At 35.9% G+C, this 22,560-nt stretch overlaps 1 protein-coding gene across 5 annotated transcripts in view; it reads left to right on the forward strand.

Annotated features, from left to right (window-relative positions):
* LOC123564000 (von Willebrand factor A domain-containing protein 3A-like) overlaps nucleotides 1-18,484 on the forward strand; it is a 74,598-nt gene extending 56,114 nt beyond the window's left edge. For all 5 annotated transcript variants that reach the window (XM_053536654.1, XM_053536655.1, XM_045357239.2 and 2 more), the window contains 8 exons: nucleotides 1,425-1,567; nucleotides 1,832-1,976; nucleotides 2,796-2,940; nucleotides 4,787-4,935; nucleotides 9,094-9,220; nucleotides 10,339-10,436; nucleotides 11,564-11,634; nucleotides 14,891-18,484. In XM_053536654.1, the coding sequence (XP_053392629.1) occupies nucleotides 1,425-1,567; nucleotides 1,832-1,976; nucleotides 2,796-2,940; nucleotides 4,787-4,935; nucleotides 9,094-9,220; nucleotides 10,339-10,436; nucleotides 11,564-11,634; nucleotides 14,891-14,940 (928 nt within the window). In that variant the 3' untranslated portion in view covers nucleotides 14,941-18,484. The remainder of the gene's footprint in view (nucleotides 1-1,424; nucleotides 1,568-1,831; nucleotides 1,977-2,795; nucleotides 2,941-4,786; nucleotides 4,936-9,093; nucleotides 9,221-10,338; nucleotides 10,437-11,563; nucleotides 11,635-14,890) is intronic.
* The last annotated feature ends 4,076 nt before the right edge of the window (nucleotides 18,485-22,560 follow it).

Genomic DNA, 22,560 nt, shown 5'->3' on the forward strand with positions numbered 1-22,560 from the left:
CAGAGCCTAGGGTTTTGATATTTGGTACGAAGCATCATCTAGTGCTCCTCTACCAAGATGATTCAAATTATTTCCTTGGGGTCTAATATGGCCCCACCCTGGGGGTCACATGGTTTATATAGACTTATATAGAGAAAAACTTTGAAAAACCTCTTGTCCAAAACCACAGGGCCTAGGGCTTTGATATTTTGTATGTGACATCATCTAGTGGTCTTCTACTAAAATTGTTCAAATTATCCCCCTAGGATCAAATATGGCCCCGCCCTGGGGGTCACATGGTTCATATAGACTTATATAGGAAAAAACTTTTAAGAACTTCTTGTCAATAACCTACAACATTCAAATTTGGACCACATGTATGGTTTTGAGTGGCAAGATGAACCTTGACATGAATTGACCTTGATTTTGACCTACTTTCACATTTCTGTAGCTACAACCTTCAAATTTGGACCACATGTGTATAGTTTTGTGCACTGAAAAAAACTTTGACCTTGACATTGACCTAGTGACCTACTTTCACATTTTTGAAGGTACAGGCTTCAAATTTGGACCACATGCATAGTTTCTTGTTACGAAATGAACTTTGACCTTGATTTTGACCCAGTGACCTACTTTCACATTTCTCAAGCTACAGCCTTCAAATTTGGACCACATGCATGGTTTTATGTACCGAAACAAACTTTGACCTTTACATTGACCTAGTGACCTACTTTCACATTTTTGAAGGTACAGGCTTCAAATTTTGACCACATGCATAGTTCTATATTCCGTAATAACATTTTACCTTGATTTTGACCTAGAGTGACCTACTTTCACATTTCTCAAGCTACAGCCTTCAAATTTGGACCTTTTGCATAGTTTTGTGTACTGAAATAAACTTTGACCTTAAGATTGACCTAGTGACCTACTTTTAAATTTCTCAAACTACAGCCTTCAAACTTGATGCACATGCATGGTTTTGTGTACAAAGAACGTTGTCCTTGAAATTGATCTAGTGACCTACTTTCACATTTCTCAAGCTACAGCTTTCGAATTTGGACCACATGCACAGTGTTGTGTGCAGAAATTAAATTTGACCATGAGCTAGTCAATAAGTCTTGAAGTTTGGAACACTCAAAAATGGCACATTGGTGGGCGCCAAGATCACTCTGTGATCTCTTGTTTCAGCTCTTTCCTATTAATTTCATATTCTGATGTTTGCATTCTGGAAGTCAAAATATCAAATAATAAGACATACTGCATGCAGTAAACATTCAGCTCAAATGAAATAAGAATGCTCTATATAGACATAAAAGAATTAATGTTCTTCAGTTTACATGTGTATTTAATATCCTTTTTGTGAAAAAAGAAAAAAAATGCTACAATAGAATGGTCATAATTGAACTTACATGAGATGTTGAACAAGCTTTTGTATTTACCTGCAGATACTGTGATATCTTCCCAAGCATCAATATAAAGGGTACAGTTAAACATCTACAGTTGATGCCTCATGAGCTTGAGGACTATGAGAAACAAGTGGAAAAAGTTCTCAAACGTTACCTCAAACGTCTACAGTGGCTTCTCAGTGGTCAGTATTATCTCTTAATGGTATTTATAGTCTTAATTTGATTTTTCCTGCTAATAAAATGATAAGTGATAAATGAAGTTACACCATTCCTTCTGGTTTATCAGATATGCAGCACTACCTTTATAAAGTATCAAGTTGGTCCTGTTTTACATGTCAACTTTTAGATAATGATTAGGTGGTAAATTCGTTACCAACCAGAAGTGGTAGCCAGAATTCTTAAATTGGTCTACATTATACAATACATAAGTTTGATTGTTATTTCAGGTAGTAGACGTGTATTTGGAACAGTGGTACATAGGAAATGTGCTATATTGATAGATACATCAGGGTCTATGGTTCCCTACATGGAGGAACTGAAAAAAGAGCTTGCTTCACTTATTTGGGAACAATTGTATAGGCAGGGTTGTCGGTATGTACCTATATGTTACAGCCTTGTCTTTGAAACTGATGCTTCTGTAAATTTTTAAGCCATTCTTGGGCTGGGTTTACTCATAACTGTAAAAGATAAAGGTAATGGTCTTGTTTATTATAGTGTCACCCCTATTGAAAGGGCCAGCCAGTTTGGCTTCTGAGACACCTTTATTGTGCATACCAATTACCTCCCAACTCCTACCACTGTGCCAGGCACCAGGCAGATAGAGTTAGGTAACCATTCATTTAACTAGCTCGTGGATCATGAACTGGCCTTTTCGGAATGAGTCCAATGACAAACATCCCCCGGACGAATGCTCCCCATGGGACTCGAACCTTTGACCTCCCGATCCCGATACGGATGCCTTAACCACTGGGCCACGGTGACTGTAGCTATATCTCCCCATATTTGGGAGATATATTGGTTTTGTCTCGTTGGCTGGCTGGCTGGCTGTTGGTCTGTTTGTCACAAAAGTGTGACTGGACTACTCTTGAAACTATAGGATTTCATGTTATTTTGGGGAACATTAGTGACAAGCAATATTAGAATCTCTTGATTGATGATAGAGTTACTGACAGGACAGGGAAAAAAATAGACATTTGACCTCTGAGAGTGATTTTGACCTTTGAACTAGGAGTCTGGCTGTTAAGCATTATAAGTTGTCTCATTTTGGGGAATGTTTGTGCCAATTAATATTGAAATCCCTTCATGGGTGACAGTTACAGACCAGACAGGAAAAAATAAACCTATTTAGAAGTAAATAACAGAGAGTAATAACTTCCAACTATTGCAATAATAACTTTTGTTGTTTTCTAGGTTTAATTTGATCAGATTTTCTGGCAATTGTGAGAAATGGCAAGACAATATACAACCAGCTACCCAGGAGAATTGTCATTCTGCCATCAAGTGGGCATCAACCCTCAAGGCTAGTGGTAATACATGTACCCTGGAGGCACTGCAGGTACACACTATTACATGTAAAATATCAACACATTTATAGAATTCTCTAATTTATCAGTATGAGGTAGATGAAGTGTTTTTAGTCTCTTTATGTTTATAAAGTTGGAACTTAATGAAAATCAGAAACCGATCAGAATGAACCACTCACAGTTTTCCTAGCTTCAGAATGAACCACTCGCTTACAGTTTTCCTAGCTTCAGAATGAACCACTCGCTTACAGTTTTCCTAGCTTCAGAATGAACCACTCGCTTACAGTTTTCCTAGCTTCAGAATGAACCACTCGCTTACAGTTTTCCTAGCTTCAGAATGAACCACTCGATTACAGTTTTCCTAGCTTCAGAATGAACCACTCGCTTACAGTTTTCCTAGCTTCAGAATGAACCACTCACTCACAGTTTTCCTAGCTTCAGAATGAACCACTCACTCACAGTTTTCCTAGCTTCAGAATGAACCACTCACAGTTTTCCTAGCTTCAGAATGAACCACTCAATTACAGTTTTCCTAGCTTCAGAATGAACCACTCGCTTACAGTTTTCCTAGCTTCAGAATGAACCACTCGCTTACAGTTTTCCTAGCTTCAGAATGAACCACTCGATTACAGTTTTCCTAGCTTCAGAATGAACCACTCACTCACAGTTTTCCTAGCTTCAGAGTGAACCACTCACTCACAGTTTTCCTAGCTTCAGAATGAACCACTCACTTACAGTTTTCCTAGCTTCAGAATGAACCACTCAATTACAGTTTTCCTAGCTTCAGAATGAACCACTCGCTTACAGTTTTCCTAGCTTCAGAATGAACCACTCGCTTACAGTTTTCCTAGCTTCAGAATGAACCACTCAATTACAGTTTTCCTAGCTTCAGAATGAACCACTCGCTTACAGTTTTCCTAGCTTCAGAATGAACCACTCGCTTACAGTTTTCCTAGCTTCAGAATGAACCACTCACTTACAGTTTTCCTAGCTTCAGAATGAACCACTCACAGTTTTCCTAGCTTTTTTCAACCTCTTGAAATAGTCTTCAGAATGAACCACTCACTTACAGTTTTCCTAGCTTTTTTTAACCTCTTGAAATAGTCTTGGTCAATGGTCAACGCAGTTTTCATGGTGCTTGTACTTTTTACGCATATAGCATTGCTGCCGTCCTGAAATCGTTTGTATCTAACTCTTCCCACACTATTGGCATGATTTGATTCAAAGTTTTACAGATGAACAACCTTGATGTTTAGATGACCATAAAGGAAGGATTTTTCTGTGACTCTTTGTACCACAGTTATGGCCATTTGATAGATTTTGCTATATAGAAAGAATATAGAGAAATATTTTGTGTGTCCAGCTCCTCACGCACTATTAGCTGGATTTGATTCAAACTTTCACATATGAACAAGCTTGATGTGCAGATGACCACAAAGAAAGGAATTTTTTCTGTGAATATTTTTATTGCAGTTATGGCTCTTTGATGGATTTTGCTATATAGAGAATGGCACAGTATGTTGGGGTGTCTGTGTCCTATGGACATAATTTCTAGTATTATTTAGAGAGCTGACCCTTTACACCTTGTATAGTAAAGTCACAAAAATAAGTTTGAAAGAGTAAATAAATCACATTGCAGTCATTCTTTGCTGATAAAATTTTAAAGTCTATCCCGCAGAAAGCTGTGTAGATGATGGGAAAGAGATATCAAAAGTAAAGTATAGGAAGTAGTAAAAACCAATATGGCTTCTGTGCAGAAGTAATGTAATACTTACTACACCAAAAGAAAGTTTTGCATTGAGTACTGTATGACTAATTGAGGTACTTTCTATCAATAATATAATATTGTATGATATGTATGTATATATACAATTTCAGCTTGCATTTGATGACCCGGAGATAGACTCTGTGTATTTGTTGACTGATGGCAAGCCTGACACTAGCACCTCCCTTGTTCTCAGAGAAGTTGCAGAAAACACTGAAAATCTTATACCTATCAATACTATATCATTCAACTGTAATGACAAGTAAGTTTTTAAACTACCTTGATTTTCTGGAATTTAGATTTTTCTAATAGCTCGTATCAATGAGAACAAAACAACTGTGATTTTGTTCCTGGTTTTAATTTGTCTTTTAAAGGAATACATCAGTTTTTAAAAGACACCACTTAAAGTATCATAACTACTATGCATGCAGCAGCCATTTCTGATATGAAATAGTTTCATGACATCTATATATATATTTCTCTGTTGGATTGCCACTCAGCTTGAAACATCAGGGCACTTTGGATCTTTTTTTTACCCTGAGGTCAGGGAATTATAAATTATACCAAAAGATCAGAAAACAGTTGGAAATTTGGATTTTTAGCACGACTATTCAAAGAATAAGTAGAGCTATCCTACTCACCATGGTGTCAGCATCTGTGTCGGCGTCACACCTTGGTAAAGTTTTTCGTACCAGTCCACATTTTGACAAAACCTTTTGAGATAAAGATTTGAAACTTTCAACACCTGTGTGCCACCTCCGTGTCCACCTTTAGGCAAGAAACAATGATTTTGTCTGAATTATGGCCCCTTTTCACTTGCAAATCTTGGTTAAGTTTTTCGTACCAGTTCATATTTTGGGTAAACTGTTTGACATATGGCTTTGGAAACTTTTATCACTTGATTATCATAACAGTCTCTGTCTGTAGGGAAGAGAACATAACTCTGTCAAGTATTTTGGCTGAATTATGGCCCTTTTTGGACTTGGACATTGGTTTAGTTTTCATACAAGTCCACGTTTTGTCAAAAGTATTTGACCTGTGGCTTTGAAACATTAAACACTTGTTTATCATTATGATCTTGATCTGTAGGGAAGAGAGCATAACTCTGTCAAGTATTTTGGCTGAATTAAGGCCCTTTTTGGACTTGGAAATTGGTTCAGTTTTTATACATTTCCACATTTTGTCAAAACTATTTAACATGTGCCTTTGAAACTTTGACACTTGTTTATCATCATGATCTCAATCTTTAGGCAAGAGTTCACAACTTTGACGTGTATTTTGGCTTAGTAATGGCCTTTTTTGACTTGGAAATTGGTTCAGTTTTCGAACAAGTCCAGGTTTTGTCAAAACTTTTTGACATCTGGCTTTGAAACTTTGAACACTTGTTTATCGTCATGATCTTCATCTGTAGGCATTACTCCGTCAACTGTTTTTCAATTATGACCAGTTTTGGACTTGGAAATCAGTTAAATTTTTTGTACCAGTCCATATTTTGTCTAACTTGTTTGTCATATGGCTTTGAAACTTTGACCACTTATTTACCATCATAGTCTACATATGTAGGCAAGACTATATAACTAGGACAATGACTTTGGCTCAGTTATGGCCCTTTTTCAACATACTAGAAATTAGTTAAGTTTTGCATACCATTTCATATTTTTCCTAACTGTTTGATATATATTGCTTTGAACTTACCATTATGGTCACACATTGCAATATAGTGCAAGATTTATCCAGCTCCACAAATACAGGTACATAATTTTGTTTGTCTTATCTATTCTCTCAGTTCTTACTAAACAGATTGGATTTAAACTTAAATAATTTTTCCACATCATCACTCACATCATCTGACACAATGTCTATAAGTCTGGCACTAATTTTTCATGGATTATACCCCCTTTTTACTTAGAATTTAAGGTTAATTCTGATGCATTTTCACTATATCTCTGTTATTACAGAAAGGATTTGATACAAACATAAAATAATGTTCCATATTATCACGCACATCATATGACACATAGGCCATAACTCTCACACCATTATTTTATGAATTATCCCCCTTTTAACATTGAATTTCAGGTTAAAGTTTTGTGCACTTTTACTCTATCTCTTTATTACTAAATGGGTTTGATTCAGACTTATATAATAATTGTTCCATATGATCACCCTCATCATTTGACTCAATGGCCATATCTGTGACACCAATATTTTATGAATTAGCCCCCTTTTTACTAAAAATTTCAGGTTAAAGTGTTGATGCACTTTCACTTTATCTGTATTATTACCAAATTAATTTGATTCAGACTTAAAATAGTTGTTCCACATCATCACGCACACCATATGGTACAAGGATTATAACTCTTGCACCAATATTTCATGAATTATGTCCCTTTTTTACATCAAATTCAAGTTTAATTTTGATGCTTTTTTCGCCATATCTCTGTTGTTACTAATTGGATTTGATTCAGACTTAAGATAGTTGTTCCACATCATCACCACAGCATATGCCACAAGGTGCATAATGCTGGCATCAATATGTTATGAGTTATGCCCTCTTTAGAATTTCAGGTTCCAGTTGTGATGCACTTTTGCTCTGTCTCAGTTATTACTAAATAGATTTGATTCAAACTTAAAATAGTTATTTCACATTATTAGTCACATGATATGACACATGGTGCATTATTCGTGCAGAAATTTTCCATGAATTATGTCCCTTTTATACTTATTTAAATTTTTGGTCTCTGTCTCTGTTATTACTTAATACATTTGACAGACTTACCTCTATCTCTGTTATTACTTAATACTTTTAACACAGACTTAAGCTATTGTCCAATATCTAAATCCACATTGGAGTCATTAAACACTCGATCCACTGACAGCTCCAGCTTCCTCAGATGTGCCCAGTTTCACTATCCAGCATCGAAATAGTCAAGCGCACTGTCTCCTGTGACAGCTCTTGTTCAAATTTTGCATTCAATCATATCTGGTAGTTTATGCCTTTAATTTTCAGTTCTGTCAACAATTTGCATAGTCTACTAGTGTATGATAGTTTCTGCCATTTTTAGCTCACCTGAGCAATACTCAGGTGAGTTATTGTGATCACTCGATGTCCGTCGTCTGTCGTCTGTCATCTGTCGACATATAGCTTGTGTATGCGATAGAGGCTGTATTTTTAGCTCACCTGTCACGTAGTGACAGGGTGAACTTTTGTGATCGCCCTTCATCTGTCGTACGTTCATCCATCCGTCCGTTCACAATTTCCTTGTGAACACGATAGAGACCACATTTTGTATTTGATTTTAATAAAACTTGCACACAACTTGTATAGGCATAATATCTCGGTTCCTTTTGAAAATTGGCCAGATCCAATCACGGGTTCTAGAGTTATGGCCCCTTAAAGGACCAAAATTTGCCATTTTTGGCTTGTGAACATGATAGAGACCACATTTTGCAATCATCTTTAATAAAACTTGCACACAACTTGTATTGACATAATATCATGGTTCTTTTCAAAAACTGGCCAGATCACATCATGGGTTTCAGAGTTATGGCCCCTTAAAAGGCCAAAATTTGCTGTTTTTGGCTTGTGAACACGATAGATACAACAATTTGCAATCAACTTTAATCAAACTTGCACACAACTTGTATTGGCATAATATCTCAGTTCCTTTCGAATACTGGCCCGATCCCATCAAGGATACCAGAGTTATTGCCCCTTAGATAGCCAAAATTTGCTATTTTCAATTGATCTTCATGAATTTTGGTCAGAATAATTGCCTTGATGAAATCTAGGTCAAGTTTGAATATGCGTTATCTGGGTTCAAAAACTAGGTCACTAGGTCAAATCAAAGAAAATCCGTGTGTATGCAGGGCTGCATTTTACACCGGCTCTTCATGAAATTTAATCAGAATGTTTGTCTGGATGAGATCTAGGTCGAGTTTCAATATGAATCATCTAGGGTCAAAAACTAGGTCACCCGGTCAAATTTTTTAAAAAAATCTTGCGTACGCAATAGGGACTACATTTTACACTGGATAAAAGAGACTGTATTTTTCAATTGATCTTCATGAAATTTGGTCAGAATGATAGCCTTGATGAAATTAAGGTAAAGTTTGAATATGATCTGGGGTCAAAAACTAGGTCGCTAGGACAAATCAGAGAAAAACGTTTTGGTCCAATCTTAATGAAAATTGGTCAGAATATTTGTGTCCATGAAATCACTAGGTCAAACATGTTTACACTGTTATGGTGTGTTTCTCAGGTGAGCGGCCTAGGGCCATCTTGGCCCTCTTGTTTTTTGCAGTTGTGCCGTCAACTACCTCGTTTTATTCATATGATATTTTTTGCCTTTATTTTGAAGTACTGCCAACAAATTCCTCTGTCTGTTAATGTATGATAGTTTCTACCTTTATTTTATAGTACTGCCAACAACTTCCTCCATCTATTAGCTACAGAAACATCAGGTCGCTATCATCGCTGTCACAGTGACTTTGATGCTCAGTTATTTGCACATAAACTCCTAACTGAGGGATTCTGTGATGCAGAGGTAACACATCTCTTATTTCTGTTAAAAAGTGATAACTATCTTGCTGTTTATTTGTCCAGATTGCTACATGTTACTTGTAGTTCAGCTTTAAGAGAATTAGACAACTGAAATTATGTATATTTTAGAGTGATGTTATTGAATAAAATTGTAGATGTTTTGTTTTCTATATAATTTATGTCACTAGATTTGTGTGTAAGTTAACAAACTAAATTTTTTGGTGTCAGAACTTTTTATTTGTCACCTACTGGTTGAAAACCAGTTTCGGGGACTATAGAATTGCACTTTTCCATCCGTCATTCTGTCCGCAATTTTGTGTCTGGTCCATGACTCTGTCATTCATCAAGGGATTTTAATATTACTGGTTACAAAAGTACCCCATAATAAGACAATGTGTCATGCACAACTTTCAGACCCCTAGCTTAAAGGTCAAGGTCACACTTTGCAGTCATATGTTATCATGGCATGAACAGGGTCTGTTTCATGTCTGGTCTAGAACTCTGCCATCCATCAAGGGATTACAATATTACTTGGCATAAATGTTCCCCATAATAAGATGACATGTCTTGCACAACACCCAGAACCCTAGCTTAAAAGCAAGGTCATACTTGAAGATCAAAGGTCAATAGGTGTATTTTCTTGTCTCGTCCATAACATTGTCATGCAAAACAGGATTTAAATATCAGTTGGCACAAATATTCTCCTGGATGAGACAATGAATCATGCACAACTCCTTATCCCTAACTCAAAGGTCAAGGTCACATAAAGAGGTCAAAAGTCAATAGGATTTTCCCCCCTTTCTGGCCCATAACTCTGTCATCAATTTAGGGATTTTAATATTTCCTGACACAAATGTTCCCCATAATGAGACAATGTGTCAATACCCAGACCCCTAGTGCAAAGATCAAGGTCACACTTGAAGGTCAAAAATCAACATTGATCTTTTCCTGTTCAGTCTTTAAGATATTTTTATATAAGCTCATGTGTCATATGGACCCAATTAAAAAACTTTGTGTATTTTCTTCAAATTTAATTCGCTTCAATTAATATGATGATTTCTGACATTTTTTTTCTCATTGTTTTTAGAAGGAAAAAAAACAACATATGTTTATATATTGCAGTACCCGCATTTACCTGATCTGGAAGGTGATGATCTACGCAAACTTGGACAGGAGATAACCCTGGCCAGGAAATATCTACAACAGGCAAGACAGTACAGGCAAGTTTTAAATCCCTTCTGTATTTGTTTTGAATCAACTCGGAAAATGAAGTAAAATGATGAACATGAAATAGTTTATGAAATGACATGTCATATGAACTTTTTTCTCACAAACAGCTGTATAGATTATAATTTTAAGGTTGTCATGCATGAACATAGTTCATTTTCCTAAATATTTGTATTTGATTCATCATGACCTGCATCATATATGACAATAAAGTGCACGTGCATTTTTTTTCTGGGCAAGCACCCACACCCTCAATCTTCTTCATTATTCCCCACCAAACTTTGTTTATAGGGGCTATATAAATCACTTTGTCCCATCTGTCCCTGTCCAATCCTGTCCTGTCCAAACTAGGAAACCAGTTTAGATAACATGTTTAAACTGACATTATATTTGTAGGATCATAAGACAAGTTCACATACCAGGTCCCATAACTCTGACTTTCGTTTTGACAAAATTATCTACCCTTTTCACTTAGAAAATTTCCCATTAATAAACAGTTCTTTCAGTATTTCTGCAACCTATTCATGCATTTGATTGAAATTTCTCACAAACATCTTAGATCATGATGTAAGTTTACACACCAATCCCCTTCCAGTAGGGGACTTTGTATTGCATGGCAATACTTCATTCACTTGTTCAAATGGTTCTGCTTTGTTGCACATATGGGCCAGCAGAGCTAAAAATAGACAAATCTTAAAATGACATCTCCTCCTAGATTGCTAGACCAACTTCGAAATAATTTCACACAAAAGGTCCTTGTGTGACCCTCTATGAAGACAGTGCAAATTATTTCGATTCATTAAAAATTAAGGCCACTAGAGGAAATGGTCACTTTTCCTCAAAATAATTTTACACAAATGCTCCTTTTGTGACCCTCTATCAAGACTGTTCAGATTATTCCGATTTGTCAAAAAACATGGTCACCACAGGGCTGGGTCAGTTTTCCCTATATGTATTTAGTGGCAACCTGTTTCACTATCCAGTATGGAAATAGTCATGTGTACCGTCTCCTTTAATTGCTGTTCTTTGACGCATGCTTTCTATGCTTCATTTTCATTGTTCATCAAGATTTCTGATATGTACAGTATGTGGAATAATAAAAACTGTTTCTTTTATACAGAGCTCTATATAAATCCAAGTCACATACATCGAATACCACAGACTCGGGAGACAATAGTGCAACAGCTAGAAGTAAGTAATACTAAACATGTTTCCCAATTCTTGCTCTTTGGAAATAAACATGACAGCCTGTCTCCGTGATCATAAGAATAAAACAGTAGTAATTCCAGACAATACCTTTAATATCATCACTAAGTGCAGTGTTTATTGCAAGTGGCTCTGAAATAAGTCATCAAATATGAAAGTGCTCCATTTTTTAACACTTCATGAAATGTTGTACTCAATGCACCATTTACCAGCTTGATTGGTTGTGAAAAACCCTGTCCTTTAGTTATTGCAGGACTCCAGCATTATTTAAACATATACAGTATAGTCAAACCTGTTAGTAAATACCACCCTTGGGAAGTATAAAAAGTAGTTTTTGTTGATAGATGGTCTCTCAACTCAGGTAACATTACACTACAATTAAATGGAAGAGAAAGTGGCAGGATTAATAGTAGTTGTCTTTATGGTCTTTTGCACAAGTTTGACTCTTTATGCCCCTGAGGACTAAGGCCTAGGAGGTGTGTTTGAATTGTCCATCTGCCCTAACGTCACACTTTCTACTACAATATTTTCCAACCAATTGAAATGTATCATAGTATACATTATCAGTATGAAATGGACATGTGCAAATTGTTGATGGTGATGGGTTTCTTGATTCTCAAATAATGTCCCTGTTGTGGATTTTATATTTTCTTTTTTAATTTCCATCTTTTGTCACCTTTGGGGGCAACTTCTTAACAACTTCTTCTCATGAACCGCTTGATGGAACTTCATCAAACTTGATCTGTAGCATCATTACAAGGTCCTTGCTAAAGTTTGTTCAAATGGCGGAGCTTGGCCCCTTTTATGCCATATTTATTGTGCAGAGTGCATGAACTTGGTTGGCAGGTCAAAAATTTACTTGTCCTTCATATTTCCTGTCCAGGGCACAGCTTAAAAATTATTCAAGGTACTGACTTGAAACTTGGAATATAGGTAAATGGTGATGAGTCAGTAAATAGAGTGCAACAATCCACTTCACTTTTCTCACATTATCCCCCTCCTCCAACCCCTACTCCACCTACCGTTCTACTCTAAATAGAACAAGAGCTGTCTCCATAGGATGACACATGCCCCCGATGGCACTTTGAATGAATAGTTATGGCCGATGTTAGAGTTTAGGACCTTTGACCTACGGAGCTGGGTCTTGCACGCAACACGTCATCTTACTGTGTCACACATTCATGCGTAGTTATTTTAAAATCCATGCACGAATGACAAAGATATGGACAGGACACGCCCATCTATGCACTATCATGAAAAATGACCTTTAACATCTAAATGTGACCTTGACCTTTGAGCTACGGACCTGGGTCTTGCGTGCGACACGTCGTCTTACTGTGGTACACATTCATGCCAAGTTATTTGAAAATCCATCCATGGATGACAAAGATATGGACCGGACACGCCCATCTATGCACTATCCTTTAACGTCTAAGTGTGACCTTGACCTTTGAGCTACGGACCTGGGTCTTGCACGAGACACGTCGTCTTACTGTGTTACACATTCATGCCAAGTTATTTGAAAATCCATCCATCGATGACAAAGATATGGACCGGACACGAAAATTGCGGACAGACAGACTGACAGACCGACAGACGGTTCAAAAACTATATGCTTCCCTTCGGGGGCATAAAAAGGTTCTTGTGCTTTAAATAGTATGTCATGGCCACCACCTTTGTGGCCATCCATCTGTCTACAACTCACAAAACCTTAATGTAAATATTTTTATGCCCCCAAAGGGAGGCATATAGTTTTTGAACCGTCTGTCTGTCAGTCTGTCCGCAATTTTCGTGTCCGGTCCATATCTTTGTCATCGATGGATGGATTTTCAAATAACTTGGCATGAATGTGTACCACAGTAAGATAACGTGTCGCGCGCAAGACCCAGGTCCGTAGCTCAAAGGTCAAGGTCACACTTAGATGTTAAAGGTCATTTTTCATGATAGTTGGGCGTGTCCTGTCCATATCTTTGTCATCGATGGATGGATTTTCAAATAACTTGGCATGAATGTGTACCACAGTAAGACGACATGTTGCGCGCAAGACCCAGGTCCGTAGCTCAAAGGTCAAGGTCACACTTAGACGTTAAAGGTCATTTTTCATGATAGTTGGGCGTGTCCGGTCCATATCTTTGTCATCCATGGATGGATTTTCAAGTAACTACGCATGAATGTGTGGCACAGTAAGACGACGTGTCGCTTGCAAGACCCAGGTCTGTAGCTCAAAGGTCAAGGTCACACTTAGACGTTAAAGGTCATATTTCATTATAGTGCATTGATGGGCGTGTCCGGTCCATATCTTTGTCATTCATGCATGGATTTTAAAATAACTACACATGAATGTGTGGCACAGTAAGACGTGTCGCGCGCAAGACCCAGGTCCGTAGGTCAAAGGTCCTAAACTCTAACATCGGCCATAACTATTCATTCAAAGTGCCACCGGGGGCATGTGTCATCCTATGGAGACAGCTCTTGTTTTAACCAAGTTTTCAAAAATACCTGATATAAGAATAAGAATGGAATGTGTCATTGTTACAACTGTCAGGTTGATCAGACGGATTGTTTCTGCTTGTTAACCATATAGTTTGGATAGACCTATTGTTACCAAACTTGGTGTGTAGGTAGTTTTTATGGAGACATAGGTTAGGATTGTATTTGGGGTGACATGAGTCAAGGTAACAGTCAGTTAAAATCACTCTTTAACCTCTGTTAGGAATGAGATATGGTAGTTGAACTTGATTTGTAAGTGGTGGAGGTGACAGTTTGCAGATTGCATTTTGGGCTGTAAATATCAAGGTCAAGATTATTGTTACTAAAAATTTTAAAAAATGGTTTCTGCTCAATATCTTTTGGTATACCTATTTTTACCAAACATGTTCTGTAGGTATAGCTTTTATGAAGACAATGTTTGGGGTCGGGTCACTCACTTCAACATCAAGGTCATTGTTACTTAATATAGAAAATGAGGGTTGAGCTTGAAACTATTGTATCTTATTCTTTATTTATATAACAATAGTTTGGCACTCAGCTTGAAATAAGATATGCTAACTAATATTTCTTGAAAGTGTTAAAACAGTCTGTCAATAAATAAAGTCAGAATTGAAGTTCAAAAACTTGTTGGTGTCCAAAATGGCTGAAATTTATTATAGAAAATACTCTGGATAAATTAAACTGTTTTGTTTAATACTTGATGTATGAATATATCACTATGAATTAACAAAGTTATGTATGTATTTTACAGGTAAGATATCGCCATTTGTTGTTGGAAGACCAAAGACTTCAGCAAGATAGTGACAGAGTGACCTCTCTAGTCTGTTTGACATTTTCAGACATTTTGTATAATAATAGGTCTCCCACTATGCGGTTGGGAATGTTTACTGGCAAAATGTGGTAGAAAATCAATTTTGATAATAGATAAATACAATTTATATACAAAGTGTGCTTATTTATGTAAGTCAGTTAAGTCAGTAAGATTTCCACCAGACACTGCTTTTAGCGAACCTGAGATAAGCTGCCACTATAGGTTGGTAAAACCTCATCAATATTTCAGCATTTTTACTTTAACACTATTTTGAAACTACATCTAAGAATTTATTCAAACCTTGTAATATGCACTGTAAAATCATTTTATCTCATGAGAATAAAATTTTGTGATTTTGGCTAAAACATTAAAAGGTAAAATGAAAAGATACTTTGTTTATTCATTAGGATGTATCTCATTGAATGCCATTAATTAATGTAATCATGAAATCCCTGAAAATGAGTGCACAGACCGTAATGATTTCACACTGTGTGCCCTCTTTGTTACAACAAGTTTCAACATATTTGGATGAGCAATATTTCATTTGAGTCTCTTGTTTAATGTAGTTTATTGTTGTGGAAAATTAATGTATTTTCATCCACCAGTTATGTATTTAGTTGTTTATGGTTATAGCTATAATTATCATTATTGTTTTCATCCACCTGCTGTTTCATTATGTCATGTTTCAGCCACCTGCTACTTCATTTTATCAATTTCAAGAAATAGCTATGGATGTGGAGAGGTAGTAGGTATTTAGTACCAATACCGTATCATTTTCACAGTCTAGTCTTTCATTTGATTCTATGATCTGTCCTGTTAGTTTACATTAGAAGTACTTTGATCACAGAGTAGAATACTGTATAAACACATAAATAGTAATGTTTTGTTTCTTCCATTCACTTCAGCTTTGTAAACTTTTATAACAGATCTGCATTTTGTTGCCTAACATAGATTTTGTATGAATATTGATGGAAGTTAAGACAAGATATACTGGTAATAGGCACAGAGACAGTTGTCAGTATGAGTATTCTTTTATTATTATCCCTGCTAAAGTGGAGGGATATAGTTTTGTTGTTTCCAGTACATATATTATATTCGTCTGTCTGTCTGTCTGCAGCCATATCTTAGTAAGTCAGGTTGATTTGTTTGATATGTAGATATTGTGCTGGTATACACTCACAGCTGCTAACCTGCCACTATCATCAAAGTCAAATTAGTGTACCAGTTATTGCCCTTTGATTAAAAACCAGCAATTTTTGTCCTTCAATAGCATATCTTGATAAGTGTTAGTCTGACAGTTAACTTTATATTTGGTGTGTATGTTTGTATTTACTCCAGCTGCAACCCAGCTATGGTATTGAAAATCAGATTAGTATACGTAAAGTTATTGCCCTTTCATTACAGTCAGACCTGTGTTAAGCAGCCAGCCAAGAGAGTAACACAATCTGTGTGCTGTAGACAAGTTGAAATTCTAACAAAACGCCAATTTAGAAGTTTACTGACTGGCTGGTGCTAAGGCAGGTTTAACTTAATTAAAAACTGCAGTTCTGCAGCTGTGTCTTGGTTAGTCACATTGAGTTGATATTTGGTGTGAATTTTTGATTTTACTTATATCTACATCTCTGCAACTGTTTGGGTATCAATGGATATGTCCAGAGTTATCACCCTTTAATTAATTTAAAACTGAATTTTTTGTCTTTTTGCAGCCAGTAAAGGTTAAGTCACATGAGTTAATAAATGATGTGAATGTTTTTATTTCTTGTAGATGCTTCTCTGCAAATGTCATTTTAATCAGAGTTATGTTAACAGAGTTATTGTCCCTGAGTTGGTTAAAATAGTTCTTTTTTGCTGATATCTTCCTCACAGTATATGAGCTTTAGTGTCTGTAATTTGTTGAGATTTGTATGAACTGGAAGATGCTTTCAGCAAATTGGATTATTCAAAATCTCATTTACAAAGTTATTCCCCTTAATTTGTTACATTACAAATTATATTACATATTATCTGTCCAACCTATGCTAAATCTAATTACTTGAATGGTTTTAAATACTAGCAGATACATCACAGCAGCTGTCTTCTGTTTTGCCCTGTTTGTATGTCAGTAATAGCCCCTGAAATGGTTATAAAAGAAAGATGTTTTTTTTTTTACTTACAATTCTGCATATGTTTGATATTCTTATTTCTATGACCAGTTCAGCAGTGACATTAGTTTCTTAACAGATTGAGACTAGACAAATATTTCCCTGGGGTGAATGTGTGGGGATGATATTTCATTAGATGTGATTGTTCATGTTGTTAGTGTAAAAACAAATAGTTTATTGTGAATTCACAGGAGACTAATTTTCCAGGAAATAAAATCTCAAGGGTCAAATAAACTCCTGTTAATATTGTCTCCAAAATTTGAAATGCATTAACTTATATCTCTATAAAATAACAAGTAGACATTGTGGCCAAAAACAGAAGTTTATGCCCAGGAAGTACAAATTATTAAAAAGAGACAGAGTAGCAATATTCCTGTGAAATATAAATTCCCATACATAAAACAGTAAGGCAGGTTTTTATCCCCAACTCTTCCATCCCAATTTTTGAGGTGGGAGCATTTAGATTTGCCCTAGTCTGTATGTCCTTCCACTCGTCCAGATTTGTGTTGTGCAAGTCTGGAAAAGAATTTGACCTAGAGTTATCAAACTTCTGTGGATTGTTATTCAGTATTTGAAATCCTTCCTCCCCCGCCCTCTTAATGAAAGCCCGGTGTTCTGTTTGAAACCTGGTCAGAATCCTAGAAAAACCAAATGTTTATTTTAATGACATCAATGGCGGTTGTGAAATTGGGGCAGTTTGGATCAGTAAATAACAGAAAAAAACATTAACATATAAAACACAGTTATGGTTGGATCTTCACAAAACTTATCTATCTGCTCTCGTACTAAACACAGTCGTTATCTCCCATGATACAGTTTACCATGACATATATTAAAGGTCAGATGAATGCTTCATGGTCATCAACACTGTCTTGTTGTTCAACTTCAAAAAATATGTTTCATCAAATATAGATTCTGTAGATAGAATTTAAAAATGTATGTCATTTCTATTTTACATTTTTAGATAAATGAATTGTTTTTTACCTTTTTAGTAATCTAGCAATTGAATTTGTTTCTCTGAAACTGAAAACTGAAAACTTTTCAGTTTCAGGATATATACTTCCTCACTTTTTTTGAATTTTTTTTCAAGGCATGACTATTGATTTTTCAGTTTTGTTTCCATTTAACTTGTCTCCAACAGACTGCTCCGAAATTACAGTGGTGATAGAAATCAGTAACAAACCTGTGTTACTTAGTTCAAAAAACATTTAGATATACATCATTTGCATTGTAAAACTTCTAAGTTATTTTGTAAAACCAAACAGTTTTGTGATAGATTTTTTTATTTATTTCTACATCCATCTTTACAAAATGTTTTTGATATACATTTTATGTGAAAATCTTATTTGTTAATGCTTTATGCAAATAGATAATTAAACAAGTAGAAAATATACACAGTTTGTCATGTTTTGGTTTTCATACGCTTTCCTTGCGCAGTATGAGCATTAAATCTTACACATAATGCACTAGTTGTCACAAATTCACATAAGCACTTGACATCCGTAACTATATTCAAAATACATGTGTATTACATGCTGCAAACTCAGAAGTAACTGCAAAATCTTCACTGTAGTTTTTTTCATTGACAACATGCAGTATATATGAAACATTGATACAAGAAAACAAACTTGAACATTTCATTTCAGTATTGAATAATCTGTCTGAACCTATCCTCTTGTGGATATTATTTGGTAATTGCGAACATTCCAAATGGTGACATTGTACTATGTTGTACTTGAACAACTATACACAGTCTGTCACTGACTGAGGGTTATATATAATTCATGCAGAATAAATTGTCAGGGCATAAATGTTTGTTGTGAAAGAAGTGACTGTAGGTTACATCATTTTTTTCATTTCTTATTTCATATAAACACAAATCTTCACATATCATTTTCAGTACTTTTATTTGAAAACTACAGTTGTGAGATGTTTTTCTTGAATGATTTGTTTTGAATAACATCCTATGAAAATGGCTGTTGAGCATGGTAGTTGTACAATTCCCTGTTTTGAATAAATCTCACAGTCTGGTAATTCAGGGATTATTGATCAGAATTTACTTCAATGATTTGACATAGGTAAATGAATCATGATAGTGTCAGTAGAAACATTTTGAAATGTGAAGATATTTTATTTATCTCAAAGTTACCGGTAGAAATATAATTTTGGGAAAATGGCCATGTGATGATGTGCACATCACATTAACTGGGTTGGTTGGTCAAAGGTCAAGTTCACAAAGACAGCTCAAAGGTCAAATTTGTCATATTTTGTGTCCAGAGCATGACTTGATAGCCATAGGTATTGACTTTAAACTTTGCATGTATGTATGAAGTAATGAGAAGACATGCATAGCTAATGAATTTGGTCAGTATAGGTCAATGTAGAAAAATGAGGCCAATGGATAAATCTGAACTTGATAACCAATGAAGATATCGATTTCAGTCTTGGCATATAGAAAGATGGTGATGAGACGACCTGCACAACACATGAAGAAAGTCGGTAGGTCAGAGATCAAGGTCACAATAAGGTCAATTTGTCCATCATATTTTGTGTCCAGAGCATTACTTAATTACCATTTAATGTATTTAGTTCAAACTTGGCAAGTTGTGATGAGACAATGTAGAGCGCATGTGCTTGATCAGAAAGGCAAAGGTCAAGGCCACAGTTGAGTTTAAATGTCAAATATCCCCTTTTTATTTTGTGTCTGGAGAACAACTACTTGATGTAGTTACTAATACAACTTGGAATATAGTTTGGTGGTGAAAAGGGGATTTGTACAGTGCACAGTGCATTAACTGGGTCAAAGGTCAGTGCCACAGGTCAAATTTGTCTGTTATATTTCTTGTCCGTCGCATAACTTGATAACCGAAAAGGTCAATGGAGTTCAATCCGGATAAGTGTGATGTATATTACTCAAAAGAAAAAACATATCTACAAATATACACTCCATAATATGGCACTAAAAGCTACAGAAGCTGCTAAATACCTGGGCGTCACACTAAGTAAAGATCTCAGTTGGTCAAAACCAGGGGCGTAGGGACGATTTGAGCATTGGGGCGGCGGAGGGGGTGGGTTTGGGAGGGGGTATCCCCTCCTATGAACGGGGTCCGGGGTGGCCCCGTGAAAATTTTGCATATAGCTAGAGTAAATGGTGCAATCTGGCGACTTCTTGGACTGCTCAGTATCTGCTGAACATACTCGTTTTTTTTTTCGAGTTTTCACCCCTATTAAGAGTTTACTGTTTAAACACTGTAATGGCGGTACGATGCTAGATACGGACAATGTCTTGCCAGTGTAAAACCAGTAATGTCTAAGTAGGGGATCGAGCACAAGACCCTGACATAAAGGGGTAATCCAATCCTTATAGCATTTTAGGTAAAACGCAATTCACTGTTTTCTTTGAACCATTGAGGGTTCTTTTTACCAAATGATCGATTTGGAAATGCAAAATTGCGAGGCTGATTGGCCTTTTATATTTTTATGTAGAAGCTGTAATACTTGTTAATTTTACTAGATCTGTAAAATCTACGAGGATTTTTCTACATTTTTTGCGTTAAATTTAATCATTATGATTGGTGCCTTTGGTTTTCAAACCATATGTTTAAGTGTCAAAAATATTTAATTTAATATATTTTATGTAAAGACATCTAAAGATCCCGATTTGAGTTTGTGTTTTACTGAAGATACTTTCCTTTGTCGGCAGAATTTGAGACACAACATTAATTGCAATTTTGGCAGTAAGCAATTAAAAACGATTAACTTTCATTAATTAAATTAATGTATTGTAATCCGAGTCGGCGGGGCGTGAAAATACAGCGACCTTGGTCGTTGCGGATTATCGATTTTGTACAATACCCTGTCACCAAGGTGATCCAGCAAGGTGTCAGTGATATGACAAGATTCTGTGTAATATCAGTCGCCGATGCACTTCATGATAAATGGAAGACCGCTGTATTTATTTTCAGTTATATTTGCTAGCCTTTTCAAAAATTTACGAGATCGGTATTTCGTGTCGAGAGTATACCATCCAAGGTATTTACTCCAAACTTGGCATATAGGTAGCTTGACATGAGTTGATATGCAGAGTGCATTGACTTATCGGTAGATAAAAGGTCTGGGTCAAAATTTTGTTCTAAACTACATGTATTTTAAAGGTGATAACAAGGCTGTTTTTCCACAGGTGTAATTTTACAGGCGTGTCCAGAAATGAGACCGTGTTTTGAAGAGTATTGTCCCTTGATTATTAAGCCAGATCGGTTAAATTTGGTTGTTTCCCTTCATACCATCTTAACGCGAGTATCGACTTTTGTTAATCTCTCTTATCATGATAATCTTGACCTTACACTGGTTTTGTTAATTAGGGGTATTGCGACAACATTGTGAAACTTTTTACACAAGCGGAGTTTATACCTTGCCCGAGGCAATTTGCAGTGCATTCCTCAAATTGGTGATTTTGAATGATAATCGGGTTTTTGTTTCAAAATTGAGAGCCGGGAAGGATATTCCCATTTTAGATATGTATTTAAACTTTTGGTTATATCTTTTAAGTGCGAAATATATGTGAATCATAAATTAAAAGTTAATTAATTAAAAATATTTTTATTCAAACATGTAATTTAAAATAACAGTTTTAACGGGTGCAATTATTCTCCCGGTTTTACTACATATTACTGCTCAATTTATAAACATGCATGTTAACATAATATTTAATGCCATGAAATTAGCTTATTTTTTTGTGTCGGAAAATAAATACTACGTAGTATATGATTATCTGGCACCTTTGTTTTGAATAGATGAACCCGATATTCATTTATTTTACTTTAATACCACATGTTACCGCTTTGATACGTATGTTGTATTGTGTTTGATATATTCATTAACCCCTAATGTCACAACCCTAACGACATACAACATCTGTCAGAAAAAAGCGAATGCCTGCGGTGGCATAAAGGTAACACGTGAATTTGATCTATTTATGGGGAAGAAAACGTTGTTCGTGTGTTTGTTTGTTTGTTTTTTTTAAAAAAAACACCCCTCCATATCTCGATGTAACCGAACTTAGATCTATATGCGATATTTCTTTGATACTAAAGTACTTGAAAGCATTAGTGCCAGTAGTAGGTGTTTCCTATTCACACGAAATGTTTATCTCAAAACTGGTATTTCGACTTAAGAACGCATATGTATAGGTTCTCAACTTTGGATAGAAGGTGACAAGCACTGTACTCATTACACCATTTATCCGTTTGAGTCAAAGATCGGGTACCTTGGGGGTAGTTCTTGAGGTGAAGGCAGATCACAAAAGGTGATCTGGTGGTGTTCAAACGTTTTCGGCCTTGTTCGAGCCCCTACGACCGGAAACTATACTCTTTCTATATATGGTCATATGTCCTGACTACATTTTTAAACAAAGATCTGGAGTAGTTCTAGAGGCCAGACGAGGTAACACATGGATGTATAGTAGATACT

Source organism: Mercenaria mercenaria, chromosome 2 (assembly GCF_021730395.1).
Source record: "Mercenaria mercenaria strain notata chromosome 2, MADL_Memer_1, whole genome shotgun sequence".
NCBI lineage: Eukaryota > Metazoa > Mollusca > Bivalvia > Venerida > Veneridae > Mercenaria > Mercenaria mercenaria.